The 17,324-nt window shown below is 45.2% G+C and overlaps 1 protein-coding gene across 1 annotated transcript; it reads left to right on the top strand.

The window, feature by feature from the left end:
* The first annotated feature begins 4,297 nt into the window (after nt 1-4,297).
* LOC118646656 lies at nt 4,298-7,695 on the top strand. Its single transcript, XM_036290097.1, has 2 exons — nt 4,298-5,474; nt 5,564-7,695. Exons 1-2 carry the CDS (start codon nt 4,298-4,300, stop codon nt 7,693-7,695), a joined length of 3,309 nt encoding a protein of 1,102 aa, XP_036145990.1.
* Nucleotides 7,696-17,324: the final 9,629 nt, after the last annotated feature.

Consider the following 17,324-nt stretch of genomic DNA (forward strand, 5'->3'; position numbering starts at 1 on the left):
TTCAAAAGTATTATTACTTATAAAGAAATGTTTTTGTTTGTTATATTTAAAATTTTATATTTTATACATGATAAGTTTCCGCCGAGAGTTTAAATTGGGTTAGAGTCAGGCCAATTAGCCAATAGTTAGGCTGGTTACAACGGAAGTAACCTAATTTCCGTTGTGATCAGCATGGCCATTGGCTAATTGGCCCGACTTTGACATGATTTGAACCCTGGTAGAAATTTACTCAATGTAATAATATAAGTACTATTTTTATATTTATTCATATAACTGATTTTATTTCACAAAACGTGCAATTTGTCACTAACCGATACTTTTATTTGTAAGTAAGGGACGTCTCCCTATTGTGATAATTTGTATACAAATTATGTACGAAAATCTACCAAAGTACTTATCAAAAACCACATAGGTAATAAATAAATATTTATAAAAACGAAAGAGTACATGTTTACGTTGTAATTACTTTTATATGGATTATATTTAATACCTACACACAGCGATACAAAAGAATAATTTCAAATAATATACAAAATAAGTTGATTAATAATAAACAAACGATTGTTAAAAAATAAATATTTAATCTTGATTTGTACATAAAAATCTATTACGATACATTTTCTTATTTATAAAAAATGTATTTCTTATCGAGCACGCTGAGGTCTGTTTATGGCGCGGTCTCAAAAAAGAATGATTAAGTATATTATATAGGTCAAATAAAATAGTTTCTAACTATTTGATTTTGTATTAATCGGGCCGCTGCTAAATCCGGATTTACTCTACGTCCATTTCTTATTTCTGGAATAATATCAGCATCATCATACATTCCAAAATCTAATAAATCGTCTCCTTCCTCTGGTAACAGATCTGGAATATTATGCGCTATACACATATTATGGAGAATGACACAGGTGTTTATTATTTTCGATGCGACTATTGGAGAATAGTGTAACACTCGATGCTTTAAGCAACAACGAAATCTCATTTTTAAAAGGCCGTTACACCTTTCAATTAACGAACGGCAAGACATTTGTCGTTCATTATGTCGAGCTTCTGGGATCATTGGTTGTACGTTAGCAATAGGTGTTAGCAGCCATGGTCGTAAAGGGTATCCTGAGTCACCTGCAAATTGTATGATATTATATGAGAGTTTAAAGCGTACGTATGAAAACGCATTTGAATGAAATAAAAAGGTGTATAGATATATTATACATACCAAGCAAACAGAATGTATCTCTCCCATGTCTTGCATATATTTGTTCCGCTAGTTGTCTAGGATTTGAATTGTTCCAAATATATACATCATGTGAGCTTCATGGGAATCGTGCATTTACATTTATGATTCTTAACCGATAATCACATATCTAAAATCATACCGAGCGACGCGTGCAACAATATATATAAGTTTTTATATTAATATATTCTAGACAATAAATATATACAGAGTGTCAATGCTCGTAAAGAGGTAGAAAGGATCGAGATGAACAAAAAAATCTTCTACCATTTTGTGATATTTGCAAAAATTTTTTAATTATTAAATGTTAAACTCTGTGACGTAACGCGTCCGGTCGCGTTCGTCACAAGGGCGTAAGCTCGACCGAGGGGGTCGATTTGGGGCTCCTCCTCGCTGAGACGAGGGGGACGTGACTTTGTTTTACGTTTATTTCTTTCTTTTCTAGTTTCCGCGTTACCGTATCAGATTAATTAGGGTATTTAGGACTGAGGCGCCGAGTGAGGGCTTAATTTTGGTTGTACCACTAACGGAGGAGGAGCAGCCATCGGGGGAAAAAGTATCGCGAGCAGTCGACAGGAGGAGGGGTGCCCCGCGCAGAGTTTCCCCGCCGAGCCGTGCACCGAGCCCGGCTGATTATTACCGCCCTGAGCCGCCTGGATACCGCCGCCCTGAAGATACCGTGGCAAAAACGATACCGCATAGCAGCCGGAAAGATTCATGAGAGGAATCACGCCGAGGGCACGCCACCGGGCTGCAAACCGGGGGAGCGACCGTCAAGCTGTCATCCGCCGCCACGTAGATCGGTTCGGCCACGGCATGGCCAGCCGGGCCAACCGAAAATGGCAGAGCCATAACACTCTCCCCGGCGGAAGTCGCCACGCACGGACCACGAGGCAAGTGGATAGGCGATGCGGCGCAGCATGGGATCGAGGCGTGCGGATCGACCGAAAATCGAAGCACGCGCATGCGCGGCGGCTCGAGCCGGCCGGCGCGGGACCGGGGCTCCTCACTGTTCGGCAAGCCGTGACTGTGCGTACTTGGCAAAGGACGAGCCTCAGATACCGAAATCGCTACCGAAGACTTCAGGGACCAGGACTCCGTTCATTATTGTAAGGCCAGCACTCGGCAGCCATCGATTAAGTAAGATTCGGAAAAGGCGGTCAACCCTCGTGCGGGACCGGATACCGGATACCGTTTCCGCTGGTGATTGCGGCGATCCGAATCCGATATAGTTAGTGATATTTGTTGTGTAACGTAACTCGAAGTAAAGAGTAGAGTTTTGTGGCCGCACGAGGGCTCGGACCGACCGGCCCCGAAGAATTGATACCGCGAGTACGTCCCTCTCGGACTACGCCGGAGCCGACAGTCATAGGATTAGAATCATTGTTACCGCGACTTGTTTCCGCCATTATTGATTTTGTCTTTGTGCGAGCGGAGAGCCTCGCCGGCCTCCCGCCGCGTATTATCAATTTTGTCTTTTCCACCTTGTTGTGTCTCTAATGAGTTTTTGTCTCTATCACAGTAAAATTCGTGCATTAATTGTATACAGACGCATTGAGTAAGCTCCTTGCAGCCTTGTTACCGTTTTCAGTAGAGAAATATAAAATATTCTTTTGTTGTTAAATAAGTGAGTACCGAATCTTTATACGACCTGCCTCGATCCGACTTTTCCACGTTTTCCGATTTATTAAGAACCACGCCACTCTATCGTCTCGAGAGAAAGAGCTACCGGCACTTGTGACGCTTTCCAGTTGGTTACCGTATTATAGTCGATTATTGTGTGGCGCGAGAAGTCGCGCCTGGCGCCCAACAATTTAGCGTATTGGGAAGTTACCGTTCTTGCAAGCTACCGCTATCGTATCGAGGGCAACCTCGATCGATATTGGGGGATACCGTCTACAAGATACCGCTATCGAGTCGAGAGCAATCTCGCCCGATATTTGGGGGATACCGTCTATGAGTTACCGTTCTCGCCTCGAGAGCTAGTCTCGAGCGAGTGGGGGATACCGTATGCAAGCAGCTGATACCGTATCGAGAGCATTCTCGAGAAATATTGAGATTAACGTCGAATAAACTATCGCATCTAATTGGAAAAGCGTTACTCGTTACCGCATATATAGAAATTCCCGTTTAATTGAGCGTAGCCCCCTCGGACCTGGCGTTCCCGAGGGAAAGCTACGTTGCAAATTTTGGCGCCCAACGTGGGGCCCACGCCGCGTTACCGTAAAATTAATTAAGTGGAGAATCGGAGAACAGGCAGTCGTAGATGAAATATTATATTATCGAAAATTTCGTATTGCTATCTCCTTGTGTGTAACCTTCCTTCCTTTGACTTTCGTGCTGTCTATTGTTTTGACTCCGACGGACGACTCTGAGTTACCGCGACCTTGGAATTCCGGTGCCTACAGCACGCACGCTTGCTGTGTGCGCCTTACTATAGCCTGCGTAATATTCACTTACGGTTCGCAAGGATTTTTGTGTACTGCCTGTGGGAAAATTGTTACCGCTTACGTATAAATAACGTTGAGTTTCCGATAGATTAGTGATACCGTAAACCACTGTATGTTACGAGTGGAAAAGAATCACGCTGCAGTGAAAGTACTGTACGTGGAAAATTAAAGTTTTTTTTGAATATTCCTTTGGAAATATCGTAACGAATAATTGAGTCTGAACGTTACTATTGGTTAATGCCCTTGGAAATTGTTTTCTCGCCTGTGGGGAGCGTTCGCATTTATTTGGTGTGTAAGATTTTAGGAAAGATTTTCGTTAGTGATTCGGCTACAATTCCTCGCGACTTTTGTTGTTTTTGTTCGCGCGCTCTCAAAATATTCCGCCAGCCTGTGTTTGCGTGCTCGTATTTACATTTCGGGTGACTCGAGATTCCGTTCCCGTTGTGTCGACTGCGGTAATCGAACCGTACCGTGTGACGAGACACTGTTAGTTACCGAACCTTTAAAATTTTTTTTTTTTGCGCACTGGGGGTTACCGCTGTTTAATCGATACCGCTTTGGGGAGTGAGTTACCGATTTTTCTGTGTTGAGGATACCGTTTAGGGGGAGAGAAATGGCGAATAAAGATCCGCATCACTGGATACAGAAATTGACTGAGGAGCAGGCGCGACAGCATTTAGAGGAACGAGGACTCGATGTCCGCGGAATATTACCGGTCCTCCGAGCGCGATTGACGCGATATGAGGAGGCGATCCTCAGGGGGGCAACCCCCTCAGGGACCCCCGACCCTCTAGAGGTCGTGAGCGATCCATTCGAGGATCTGGGAGCCGTGGGGCCAGGGCCCAGCGTTCCGTCATTCACAATTAGCGATTTTGGTACCGGAAACCGCGTAGTGCGGTCCCCGCCGTTGGAGCAGGGGACCGCAAAGGGGGAGCCCGAAGAAACGGGGGCAAGGAAGCGGGAATACGATTATACGCTTCCCCCGCGTGCAGATCCCGGTCCGCCGTATGCCGGCCGACGCGCTCCGCGCAACTCGGCCGCAGACGCCTATCACTTAATGAGGAAGTGGAATCTCCACTTCTCGGGAAAGCGGAATAGCGACGCGGAAGCTTTTTTAACGCGCATCAAGGAGGCTCGCTCCATTCTTCTGGTTACCGATGCCGATCTCTTTAAGTGCTTACCGTCATTTATGACAGATTACGCCTTGTATTGGGTTCGTTTAGAGAGCGAGAATTGGCGAGATTGGCAGGATTTCGAGGACGCTTGGCGCGCACGCTTTGGTGATCCGGACTATCACTACGCTCTTCGGGAGGAAATATTGCGGCGAACGCAGGGCGAACATGAAACTGCCGCGGATTATTTAACTAGCTTACGAACGTTACTTGCGAAAGTAAGTCCTCCTTGGCCGTTACCGGAGCAGTTAAACTTTGCTTACCGTAACATGTTACCGCGCTTACAGATAGCGATCTCGCGACGCGACTTTACGTGTTTCCGCTCCCTAGAGCTACAGGCGACGCGAATCGAACGTAATTTCGCCGCGGAAAAGAATTACCGACCCCCCCTCCTACCGGAACAGTCGCTCTTTCCGGACTTAGCATACCATCCACCAAAGGGCAAAGCACGAACCCAGGGGACCGTCGCCGCGGTAAACGTGGCCCATGCGGGCGGCCATAAGGGAAAGAAGCGAGTCAGCAATACGCCCACAGTCGCCGCCGCGAGTCCTACAACGGTTAACCCCCCTGCTACCGAAAATGATACCGCATCGGCCGCCAATATCAAATGTTGGAATTGTGAGAAGGTGGGCCACCGCGCGCGAGGATGCGCGGAACCACGAAAAACCCACTGTTACCGCTGCGGTAAACAAGGATTTACCGTAAAGACCTGCCCATCATGCTCGGGAAACGCGAGCGGGAGTCAGTAGGGCGGGTACCTGCGACTCCAAGCCAGGAAAACGAGACCCAAACTACGAATAAAGATACCGAAGCGTTAGGCTGCTCGTACGGCACATTCGAAAACGCACCGTTACCGCCCCTCCGTTATTTTAATATTAAAATACGTGGTCACACTCTTGCGGCGCTAGTCGATTCCGGATCAAATAGGACCCTCCTCGGTCGTGAGGGAATACAAATCGTAAGGGCTTTAGGTCTCTCCACGGAACCGGAGAGGAGCGTACAGATACGTACAGCCAATGGACAGATAGCTACGATCCGCGAAAGAGTTAAGTTACCGATAAAACTGGAGGGAAAAGATACCGTGATTACCGCCGGATTGTTACCGGATTTGGCAGTGCCGTGTATTCTCGGGTTAGATTTTCTGTCGAAAGTTAGGGTGGGATTGGATTTTGCCAAGGACGAGTGGTATTTTTCTGAAATACCGAACATACGTTACCGCTTTGATACCGAAGAGGCTTGTCGCGCGTGTTCCGGATTAGCGGAATTGACGGGGGACCAGCAGGAACGGCTAGATTTTTTTTTACAAACGTTACCGGAGCCGTCGGAGAACCCGGGAGTTACCGAATTAATAGAGCATAAAATAGATGTAGGGAACACGTCGCCGATTAAACAACGATGTTACCTTGTCTCGCCGAAAGTTCAGGAAGCCATTCGGGCCGAAGTAGATAAAATGCTTAATGCAGGAATAATAGAACCATCGTACAGCGAGTGGTCAAGCCCAATAGTAATGGTGAAGAAACCGAACGGGAAATATCGATTCTGCCTAGACTTTAGGAAAGTAAATAGCGTATCGAAAAAAGACGCGTATCCGTTACCGAATATGACCGGCATCCTCGATAAATTACGATCGGCGCGATATATATCAACCATTGACTTAAGTCAGGCATACTTTCAGATACCGCTAGCAAAAGAGAGTCGTGAAGTTACCGCCTTTAGTGTTCCCGGAAAGGGATTGTACCATTTTACCCGCATGCCGTACGGACTTACGGGGGCCCCGGCAACCTTCCAAAGGTTACTCGACCGCCTGATCGGCCCGGAGATGGAACCGTTTGCGTTCGCATATTTAGACGACATAGTGATAGTCACCCCGACATTCGACGAGCACGTAGCGTGGCTGCGGCGGGTATTAGAGAAAATCAAGTCCGCAGGGTTAACGGTCAATCCCGATAAATGCGAATTTTGCAGATCGCAAGTGAGATACCTCGGATTTATTGTACAGCAGGAAGGGCTAACTGTGGATCCCGAAAAGACACGCCCTATCCTAGAGTATCCGGAACCGCGTAACATAAAACAATTGCGACGATTTTTGGGCATGTCCTCTTGGTACCGTAAATTTATTCCGCAGTTCGCGACACTCAGTCAGCCCCTAACTAGCCTTTTGAAAAAAGGCAGGCGCTGGGAGTGGGGGGAAATTGAAGATCGCGCGTTCGAACACATTCGCGAACATCTAGTAAGGGCCCCGACACTCGCCTGTCCGAATTTTGAGTTACCGTTTATGCTGCAAACAGACGCAAGTTCAGTTGGTTTAGGAGCCGTATTGACACAGAATATTGAGGGTACCGAGCGAGTTATCGCGTTTGCTAGTCGCGTATTATCCGATCCCGAAAAGAAATACACAGTTACCGAACAAGAATGTTTAGCCGTGGTATGGGCAATACAGAAATTTAGACCTTACTTAGAGGGATACAAATTTACCGTTGTTACCGATCATAGTAGTTTGCGATGGTTACATAACCTTAAGAACCCGACCGGCAGATTAGCGAGATGGGCTCTCGAATTATTGGAATATGATTACGTGGTAGAACACCGAAAGGGTGCACTTCATCACGTGCCGGACGCGTTGTCGCGCATGTTCGAGGGCGAGAACGAAATCGTCGTAAACGCGGTCATGGACGTGGTGGACTGCGAGGACACGCGTGACGAGTGGTACCGTAAAAGATTTAAAGAAGTTGTTACCGACCCCAAGCGATATGGGCATTGGAAAGTTGTGGATAAACAATTATATTTTCTGAGGGCACGACCAGTGATTTCCGATATAGTAGAAGATCTTGATAGGTAGAAGTTAGTGTTGCCGCACGAATCCCGCATCGAGGCACTGCGGGAGTCGCACGATGCCCCACAGGCAGGACACTTAGGAGTCGAGAAGACTTATCAACGTCTTGCTGTATCTTATTTTTGGCCTAACATGTTTCGCGACGTCACCAAATATATTCGGGCGTGTGACATATGCCAGCGCACTAAAGTCGAGCAGGCTAGTCCCGCCGGATTAATGGGACGTAGAATAGTGGAAGGACCGTGGGTAGTGGTAGCAGCAGATATCGTGGGACCGTTACCGCGGAGTAAGGCTGGTTTCCAGTATCTGCTGGTTATTCAGGATCTATTTACCAAATGGGTGGAATGTAAAGCGTTGAGAGCGGCTACCGGCCCGAAAATAAGGGAAGCTCTCGAAGAGCTCGTAATATCGCGATGGGGAACTCCGAAAGTCTTGCTAACGGACAACGGTACCGAATTCGTAAACCGAATTATAAGAGAATTTGCGGAGGAAAATCGAATCACGCACACGACGGTACCGCCATACCACCCACAAGCGAATCCGGTGGAACGAGTAAATCGCATTTTAAAGACGATGATAATTGCGTATATCGAAAAGGACCATCGGGAGTGGGATATGCATTTAGCCGACCTTCGTTTTGCGTACAATACCGCCTTCCACTCGTCCTTGGGGACATCCCCAGCGTTTCTGAATCTGGGACGCGAACTGTTACCGAAGGAATTATTGCGCGATCGAGATAAAGATGTTACCGAAGTCGTTCCGACTGATACCGCTAATTGGTCGCAAAGAATGAAAAAGTTGCAGACAGTTAGGCAATGGGTTACCGATAATTTGAATCAGGCAAATCAGAGACAGGCACAGAGATATAATTTACGTAGACGATCTCGCGTGTTCAAGGTTGGCGATTTGGTTCTGAAGCGACAACATGTATTGTCTTCGGCCGCGCAAAATATCGCGGCGAAGCTGGCACCGAAATTCCAGGGACCTTTACGAATACGACGAGTGATCTCTCCGTTGGTTTACGAGTTGGAGAACTTGGAGGGATCGGCCGTCGGAAAAATCCATATCCAAGACCTTAAGGCTTACGTTATCCCGATTTCCGATTAAATTAGGTTACCGAATTAAGTTACCGCCGGCATGATAAACGCCGATACAAGGCGCCTATGGCGCCAATTCTACGCCCGCCACCTGCCAGTGTGGCAATTCGTCCGCCAGAACGACGAAGGGTTCTGGACGGACCTGGAGGACACGGCGCGGCTAGTACGGGACGCGCAGTGGACCGACAAGGGGGCGGTGGTAAGGGGTTTCCCCGAGATGAGGGACCAGACCATCGAGGTTCGTCCCGAAACCGTCCACCGAGAGGTCCAGGTACCGGTTACCGAGCGGCGTTCTGTGGGGACTCAAACCCCCAATATACCGCGACGATACCGCCCGATTCAGGAAGAGGCCAGCCCACCACCCCCAGAAGCGAAGCGGGGCAAACCAGCCCCGGGATGCTGGAATTGTGGCTCGGGGGGCCACCGCTATACGGAGTGCCGCCTCGCCCGAAAGCGGGAGTTCTGCTTCGGCTGCGGGGAGCAGGAGGTCACGGTGAGGACGTGCCCAAGGTGCAGCGCCGTCTATAAGGGCACCCGCCCTTACACCGGACCTCGAGGACCACGGGACCGAAACTGAGGGATGATCGGGCCGCCCGCGAGTTTTTTTTTGTTTTCCTTTTTTTTTCTTTCTTTCTTCCCATTTCTCTTTTGTTCCTTTTCTTTTTAGTTAGAACATCTGTGTTTTCCTTTTTTTTTGTTTTGAGTCGTGCAACGGGCTGCGACCGTTATAAAAATATGTATTTTTTTTGTGTTGCCGCTCCTGTTACCGTACTCCGTTAAGGTGTAACCCGTTACCGTTTTTGTTTTTGTCTATGGTTGTATTGGTGCGGATATTAAACGCTTTATAGTTTGCACATGAATGGGGGCAACCCCGATTTTGTCTCTCACTAATTTTCCTCTCCTTCGTCTTCCCTGAACGATTAACGACACATTAGCGAAAATTTAAGGGTGACACTGTCGGATCTGGGGAGGAATCTGAGTGGTTTGACTGATAGTGAGAAGTTTTTTTTGTGTTGTTGTTTTGGATATAGCGCTGTCTGACAAGATGCGGTTTTTGTGTCGGAAGGCACAGGGGCTGCCAGAGTGGTGGCCAGCCCTGGTCGCTGGAGTTCAAGACCTCTTCGGTCCTCCCCAGGGAAGGGGGAGTTGTGACGTAACGCGTCCGGTCGCGTTCGTCACAAGGGCGTAAGCTCGACCGAGGGGGTCGATTTGGGGCTCCTCCTCGCTGAGACGAGGGGGACGTGACTTTGTTTTACGTTTATTTCTTTCTTTTCTAGTTTCCGCGTTACCGTATCAGATTAATTAGGGTATTTAGGACTGAGGCGCCGAGTGAGGGCTTAATTTTGGTTGTACCACTAACGGAGGAGGAGCAGCCATCGGGGGAAAAAGTATCGCGAGCAGTCGACAGGAGGAGGGGTGCCCCGCGCAGAGTTTCCCCGCCGAGCCGTGCACCGAGCCCGGCTGATTATTACCGCCCTGAGCCGCCTGGATACCGCCGCCCTGAAGATACCGTGGCAAAAACGATACCGCATAGCAGCCGGAAAGATTCATGAGAGGAATCACGCCGAGGGCACGCCACCGGGCTGCAAACCGGGGGAGCGACCGTCAAGCTGTCATCCGCCGCCACGTAGATCGGTTCGGCCACGGCATGGCCAGCCGGGCCAACCGAAAATGGCAGAGCCATAACACTCTCCCCGGCGGAAGTCGCCACGCACGGACCACGAGGCAAGTGGATAGGCGATGCGGCGCAGCATGGGATCGAGGCGTGCGGATCGACCGAAAATCGAAGCACGCGCATGCGCGGCGGCTCGAGCCGGCCGGCGCGGGACCGGGGCTCCTCACTGTTCGGCAAGCCGTGACTGTGCGTACTTGGCAAAGGACGAGCCTCAGATACCGAAATCGCTACCGAAGACTTCAGGGACCAGGACTCCGTTCATTATTGTAAGGCCAGCACTCGGCAGCCATCGATTAAGTAAGATTCGGAAAAGGCGGTCAACCCTCGTGCGGGACCGGATACCGGATACCGTTTCCGCTGGTGATTGCGGCGATCCGAATCCGATATAGTTAGTGATATTTGTTGTGTAACGTAACTCGAAGTAAAGAGTAGAGTTTTGTGGCCGCACGAGGGCTCGGACCGACCGGCCCCGAAGAATTGATACCGCGAGTACGTCCCTCTCGGACTACGCCGGAGCCGACAGTCATAGGATTAGAATCATTGTTACCGCGACTTGTTTCCGCCATTATTGATTTTGTCTTTGTGCGAGCGGAGAGCCTCGCCGGCCTCCCGCCGCGTATTATCAATTTTGTCTTTTCCACCTTGTTGTGTCTCTAATGAGTTTTTGTCTCTATCACAGTAAAATTCGTGCATTAATTGTATACAGACGCATTGAGTAAGCTCCTTGCAGCCTTGTTACCGTTTTCAGTAGAGAAATATAAAATATTCTTTTGTTGTTAAATAAGTGAGTACCGAATCTTTATACGACCTGCCTCGATCCGACTTTTCCACGTTTTCCGATTTATTAAGAACCACGCCACTCTATCGTCTCGAGAGAAAGAGCTACCGGCACTTGTGACGCTTTCCAGTTGGTTACCGTATTATAGTCGATTATTGTGTGGCGCGAGAAGTCGCGCCTGGCGCCCAACAATTTAGCGTATTGGGAAGTTACCGTTCTTGCAAGCTACCGCTATCGTATCGAGGGCAACCTCGATCGATATTGGGGGATACCGTCTACAAGATACCGCTATCGAGTCGAGAGCAATCTCGCCCGATATTTGGGGGATACCGTCTATGAGTTACCGTTCTCGCCTCGAGAGCTAGTCTCGAGCGAGTGGGGGATACCGTATGCAAGCAGCTGATACCGTATCGAGAGCATTCTCGAGAAATATTGAGATTAACGTCGAATAAACTATCGCATCTAATTGGAAAAGCGTTACTCGTTACCGCATATATAGAAATTCCCGTTTAATTGAGCGTAGCCCCCTCGGACCTGGCGTTCCCGAGGGAAAGCTACGTTGCAACTCATACTAACGAGAGAGCACAAAGAGTAATCAGATAAGAGTAAAAAATTTTTGTAATATCACAAAATGGTAAAAAACTTTTTTGTTTATCTCAATCCATTCTACCTCTTTACGAGCATTGACCCACATGTTTCAGAACACCCTGTGTATATATTACCGCTGTAAAAAGTATACGTACTAACTGAACATTTATTGAGTGATATCCTTTACGATTGACATATACATGTTCTGCGTGAATCTCATCATTAATTTTGGGAGGAAATATTGCAACATGTGTACAATCAATACATCCATAAACACCTGGAAATCTGTGATTTCGCTAAAATCTATAAAATTGATAAAAATAGTTGTCATTTGTACATATTTATAATATATATTCATTCATATAAGAATGCGAATTACCCATTACGCAGATAATTAAGTTCTGCTTTAGTACGAGGAAATCGTATCCATTTATTCATTACATTAGGTTGATTAGCGGCATTAATTACTTTATGGATACTTCTTGATATAGAAGATTGGCTAACGGCAATGTCCACATTATTACCTATATCCATTTGGTAACTGCCGCTTGCAAAAAAACGTAATGCAGAGAATATCTACTAGACAAACAATAATATAAAAAAATTATTAAAATAAGAAAATTATCCCAGGTAGCACAGTAACGTCAAATGACGTATTAATAAAGTTATAATGACGTCACTTGACATCATAAAGACGTCTTTAGATGTCATACTACTACTTGGAATGTGTGATGCAAAATTACAAATATATATACGTCTTATACCTTTCTTTGTATGCTTAAAGAAGATTTTCTCGATGGTTGCTGCATAAAAGGTTGAACGTCATCAATGAATTTGTTAACTAAATTTTTGGATAGCCTGAATATTTTACGAAACTTATTATCACTTAATTCAAAGGGATCACGTTCATTAAAAATTCGACGAGGATTCCGTTCTGCAGCAATTTCGGCAGCTTCTAATTCATTTAATACAATAATTTGATTTATTAAGTCCATTATTTTGTCAAAAATGTGCGTGTTTTTTTAACGGAACGTATGCGCAATTAGAGATGGGAATGCTTTAATACTCACTCGTTGCATTGCGAGTGAAAATTTGCGAATACGAAAGCATGCGCATACGCATCTTTGGTTCGAGAATACACTTTTGAATTCGAGCGCTCGCAAATCAGTACTTGCGCATACGCATAAATTTTGAGAATAGCCTCCCTGATTTCAATTTCTCTTACGAAACCAGTGATAAACTTAGACGACGAGGATTACACCCAAAAGTGCAGTCCAGTAAAAGTGCAAAACAGTATAAAGTATCGCGAAACAACAAAAATAGCGATAAACTCAAAATCGTGAACAAACCCGAAACTAACACTTACCAGGTTAGCAACAGTGATCTTTCTGTATCATCTGACACGGGAATAGAAACGCGATTAAGAAATAGAAAAAGGAATTTGCGAAATAACCCAAGCGAAACCTTTATAATAAATAACACACCGAAACGTTCGCGAAGTGAAAATTTAATAGTCACACAAGACGACTCTTCGCTATACGAAGTCGTAATATGCGACACACAACAAAGCGCATACGATTGGTACGTGGGACGAAGGTCAGATAACGCGCTGAATAAAACCTTAGGTCACAAAGATAGCCTTAACATTACGAAAGGCCAAAAAGTATCTAGAGAACCAGAGGCACGCGATAGGCCGAACGCGCAACCAATCACCGCGCGAGTGGCGACACCAGCCAGCAGCCAATCGAGCTCACCGATAGAAGTAGAGGGGACTCCCATCTCAGTACGCTCTGATCCGAGATCGCGAACAGCTGTGTTAACGCGGGCCGCGAACCAGCTACAAGACAAAGCGACAACCGAGTGTACTACAAGAAGCGAGCAACTTGTGAAAATCCTAAGTATCATGGAGAGCCTCAAGGAAATAGGATTCGACAGTGAGGAAGAAAAGGTAATCCGTAGAGCAAAAGCAGGCATCCTGAAAGAGGAACTCGCTCTTCGCAGAAGAGGAAGGTTAAAATTCCTCAACAGCCTAGCCTAAAGAAACCGGCGAAGAGGAAGGGGACGACGCGTCCCTAGAGCGCCTAGAAGAGCAAATCCGAGCCGACAAACGCAAAAACGAAGTGCTCACCAAATTACTCAATGAGCATTATCGCAATCTCGCCAAGAGAAATTGTATATTCGATACAACAGACCTTAAATATCAACAAGGCAATGTCATCGGAAAAATAAAGCTGATGGTAGAGGTTGAAATACTCGATTCGGAGAAGGAAGCACAGGCGTATGCTGAAATCCTGACCATCTTCTCAAATGGAATCGTCCAAATACAGTACAAACATGGCAGCCCTCCCGAGGTAGTAACACAGCCAAACGAGGACGAACAGCCACCAAAAGAAACCTCAGTGGAAAAAGCAGCACCAAACGCAGCCGAAAACACCGAAACGTCGATCGAGCAACATAACCTACAAACCGGCGATAAGCAACACGCCGAGGAATATCATCGGGCAACACCACAAGCCGAAAAATCGAATACCGATGAAGAAAGCGAGAAAGAGAATAAAAAGGTGACCGATCCAAAAAAAAGTGACCGACCCACGAAAAAAGGGTTAAGCCTTCCTCACATAACATTAAACGTGAGAAAGGCAAACCAAGGGCGTGGACATTCCACAAGAAGACCAAATCGGAATCGCGCAAATCCAGAAAACACGCTACAAGCTATAGCGAAAGCGAATCCGAAGAGAAAGTAATTTCAACCCCGAAGAAAAGAAAGGCGCTTAGTCCATACTCAAAGTCTGGACAAAGCCCCTTAGAGGGGGTAATGAAGCCGTCCACCAGCAGCTCCCAGCACCCCGAACCGGCGGCGGCAGTGGCATCGACATCCGGACAGGCGTCGAGCGGGGTCAAGGTCTTCGTGGCCGAGCGAGTGGAGAAAAAGTCCAGCGAGGGTAAAAACATCGTGAGCGTGATTCTACAACGCACCCCAGTACTAACGGACGACGGGGCAACTGCGAGTAAGTCGACCCGACCCGAGGCCAACAAGGAAGAGGCATAGGACGCATTGCGCAACACGAGGTCAAACCCCGATCAGTTATTTTTTGTTTATTAAACTTGCGTTAGTTAATTTTATTTCAAGTTTAAAGCGGCGGAAAACCAGCGCGCGCGATAAAAGTCTGGTTTCCTGACACGTTTCAATTCATTCTTTTATATTTTCTTATATATATATATATATATATATATATATATATATATATATATATATATATTTGGCAATTGATGGCTTTGACGACAATTTTTATAAAGAATTGACGATTTTGACAACATTTGTTGACTTTGACGTCGGTCGTCAAATTTTTACACGTTCAATCGACGATTTTGACGACTGTCGTCAAACTATTCTAAAACGGACAATTGATTAATTTGACGACACGTGTATATTTTGACGACTGTCGTCAAACTATTCTAAAACGGACAACTAATGGATTTGACGACACGTGTATATTTCGACGACTGTCGTCAAACTATTCTAAAACATGCAAATAATGAATTTGACGACACATGCATTTTTTGACGATTGTCATTAAACTATTTTATACAGTGTCCGAAAATTTGCATGAAGATAGAGTGACCGCTAGGTACGCAAAGAGTTATTGTTTATAAACGACAATGGCCATGCCGAGTTTATAAACAATTTTAGCAAACCGCGGAGGCGCGTCCTGCTGGGCGGACTTATCTCGCCACGTACTTACCGGTACTTGGCGATATTTCGGCCAAGTCGACTACTTTTAAATAAAAACTCATTAAATATTGAAAAAATGGTAAAATGGTACAGGACATTTTCAGTCAATTTAGTCTGCTATACTAGATGCAACTTACGTTAGCAGATTTTGAGCACAGCCTGCTATCAATTTTTGATAGCAAACAGACAATATTTAAGAAAAGATCTAATATATTTGATTGATTGATTAGATTTAATTAAATCGTGCTGCCAAATATATTAGATAATTTATTGATTGTTTAAATATGCACGATTCTCTTATATTGTACACGATGCACATATGAAAACAATAAGATTGAAGTCTTGTTAAAATAAATTCTGTATTTTTTAACTAAACTCTTTAAGAATCAGAATTTGTCAGAAGATTCCTGACAAAATTTGACCACTCTTCCGAATAACACAAAGCCAGAAATCATGTCACTCTAAGTAACATTAAAAATATATAAAATATATGAAGCTTTTAATAACACGGAAAGAACATGTAGAACACACAATAATGTATTTTTTCACTTACAAGGGAACGGACAGAACTGTCCCTCACCGATTTTAATGAGCTTTGGATATGTTGTAGAACATAAAAAAATATTAGACTCATATTTTTTTTTATCTGCGTATCTCGACGTTTAAGGGTTGAAACCACCCCTCGAAAATAACGCATTTTTTCGTTTTTTGCGAATATCTTTGAAAATATAAGGTTTATGAAAAAATGTTCTATATAAAAGTTTTATGGCATTTTATACTCTTTACAATAGTATATTTATATTTTTTAAAAATTTTAAACTTTTTAATTTATCCCACCCCCCACCCCCTTTTTTCAACATATAAAAAATTTTGTAAGGACAAAAATTAAAGAGCATTAAAAGCCGAATCCACCCATGTATAATAACATATGGGTTCCATCATTCTCAATTATTAGCAAAACGAGATAGTAATCTCGCGCTATAGGTGCCGCGCTAGAAGTAGTGTTGCGTTATTTCTTTAGTCGCGTCACACTCAATAACTGCCACTTCTGCGTATATTTTTATATTAAAACATAAAAATGGATTAATTTTAATTATATAATACGCAACGTATTACTCGATATAAAGCATAAATGTATATACAGGGTGGGCCATTTTAAAAAATACAGTCAATTTTCTCGTAAACTAAGCGAAATATCGAAAAATGGTTCAGACATGTGTTGCATGGTTTCGAAGGGGCTATAAGATGGTGCCATTGGTTTGACCTTGGATAATCATTTGAGGGTCACGTGAAGGTCACCTCAATTTTTTTAAATGGAACCCCCTATTTTTTATTACATATTCTTGTAGCTGACCTCGAGAGCTTTCCAAAACACTACAGTCAAATGTATTTTCATTGTGTACTTTTCGAGTTATAAAGCTCGAAAGTTGTAACATTTTGATAAAAATACAAAATATCTCTTAAAATATTCACTTTCCGATAGTCTTATTTTACATGCTCCGACTAATCAAGGCAAGATACGAACGCGGATCCAGCCAGTCAAGGCAAGATACGAACGCGGATCCAGCCAGTCAAGGCAAGATACGAACGCGGATCCAGCCAGTCAAGGCAAGATACGAACACTGATCCAGCCAGTCAAGGCAAGATACGAACACTGATCCAGCCAGTCAAGGCAAGATACGAACACTGATCCAGCCAGTCAAGGCAAGATACGAACACTGATCCAGCCAGTCAAGGCAAGATACGAACGCGGATCCAGCCAGT

This window comes from Monomorium pharaonis, chromosome 1 (assembly GCF_013373865.1).
Source record: "Monomorium pharaonis isolate MP-MQ-018 chromosome 1, ASM1337386v2, whole genome shotgun sequence".
Classification (NCBI taxonomy): Eukaryota; Metazoa; Arthropoda; class Insecta; order Hymenoptera; family Formicidae; genus Monomorium; species Monomorium pharaonis.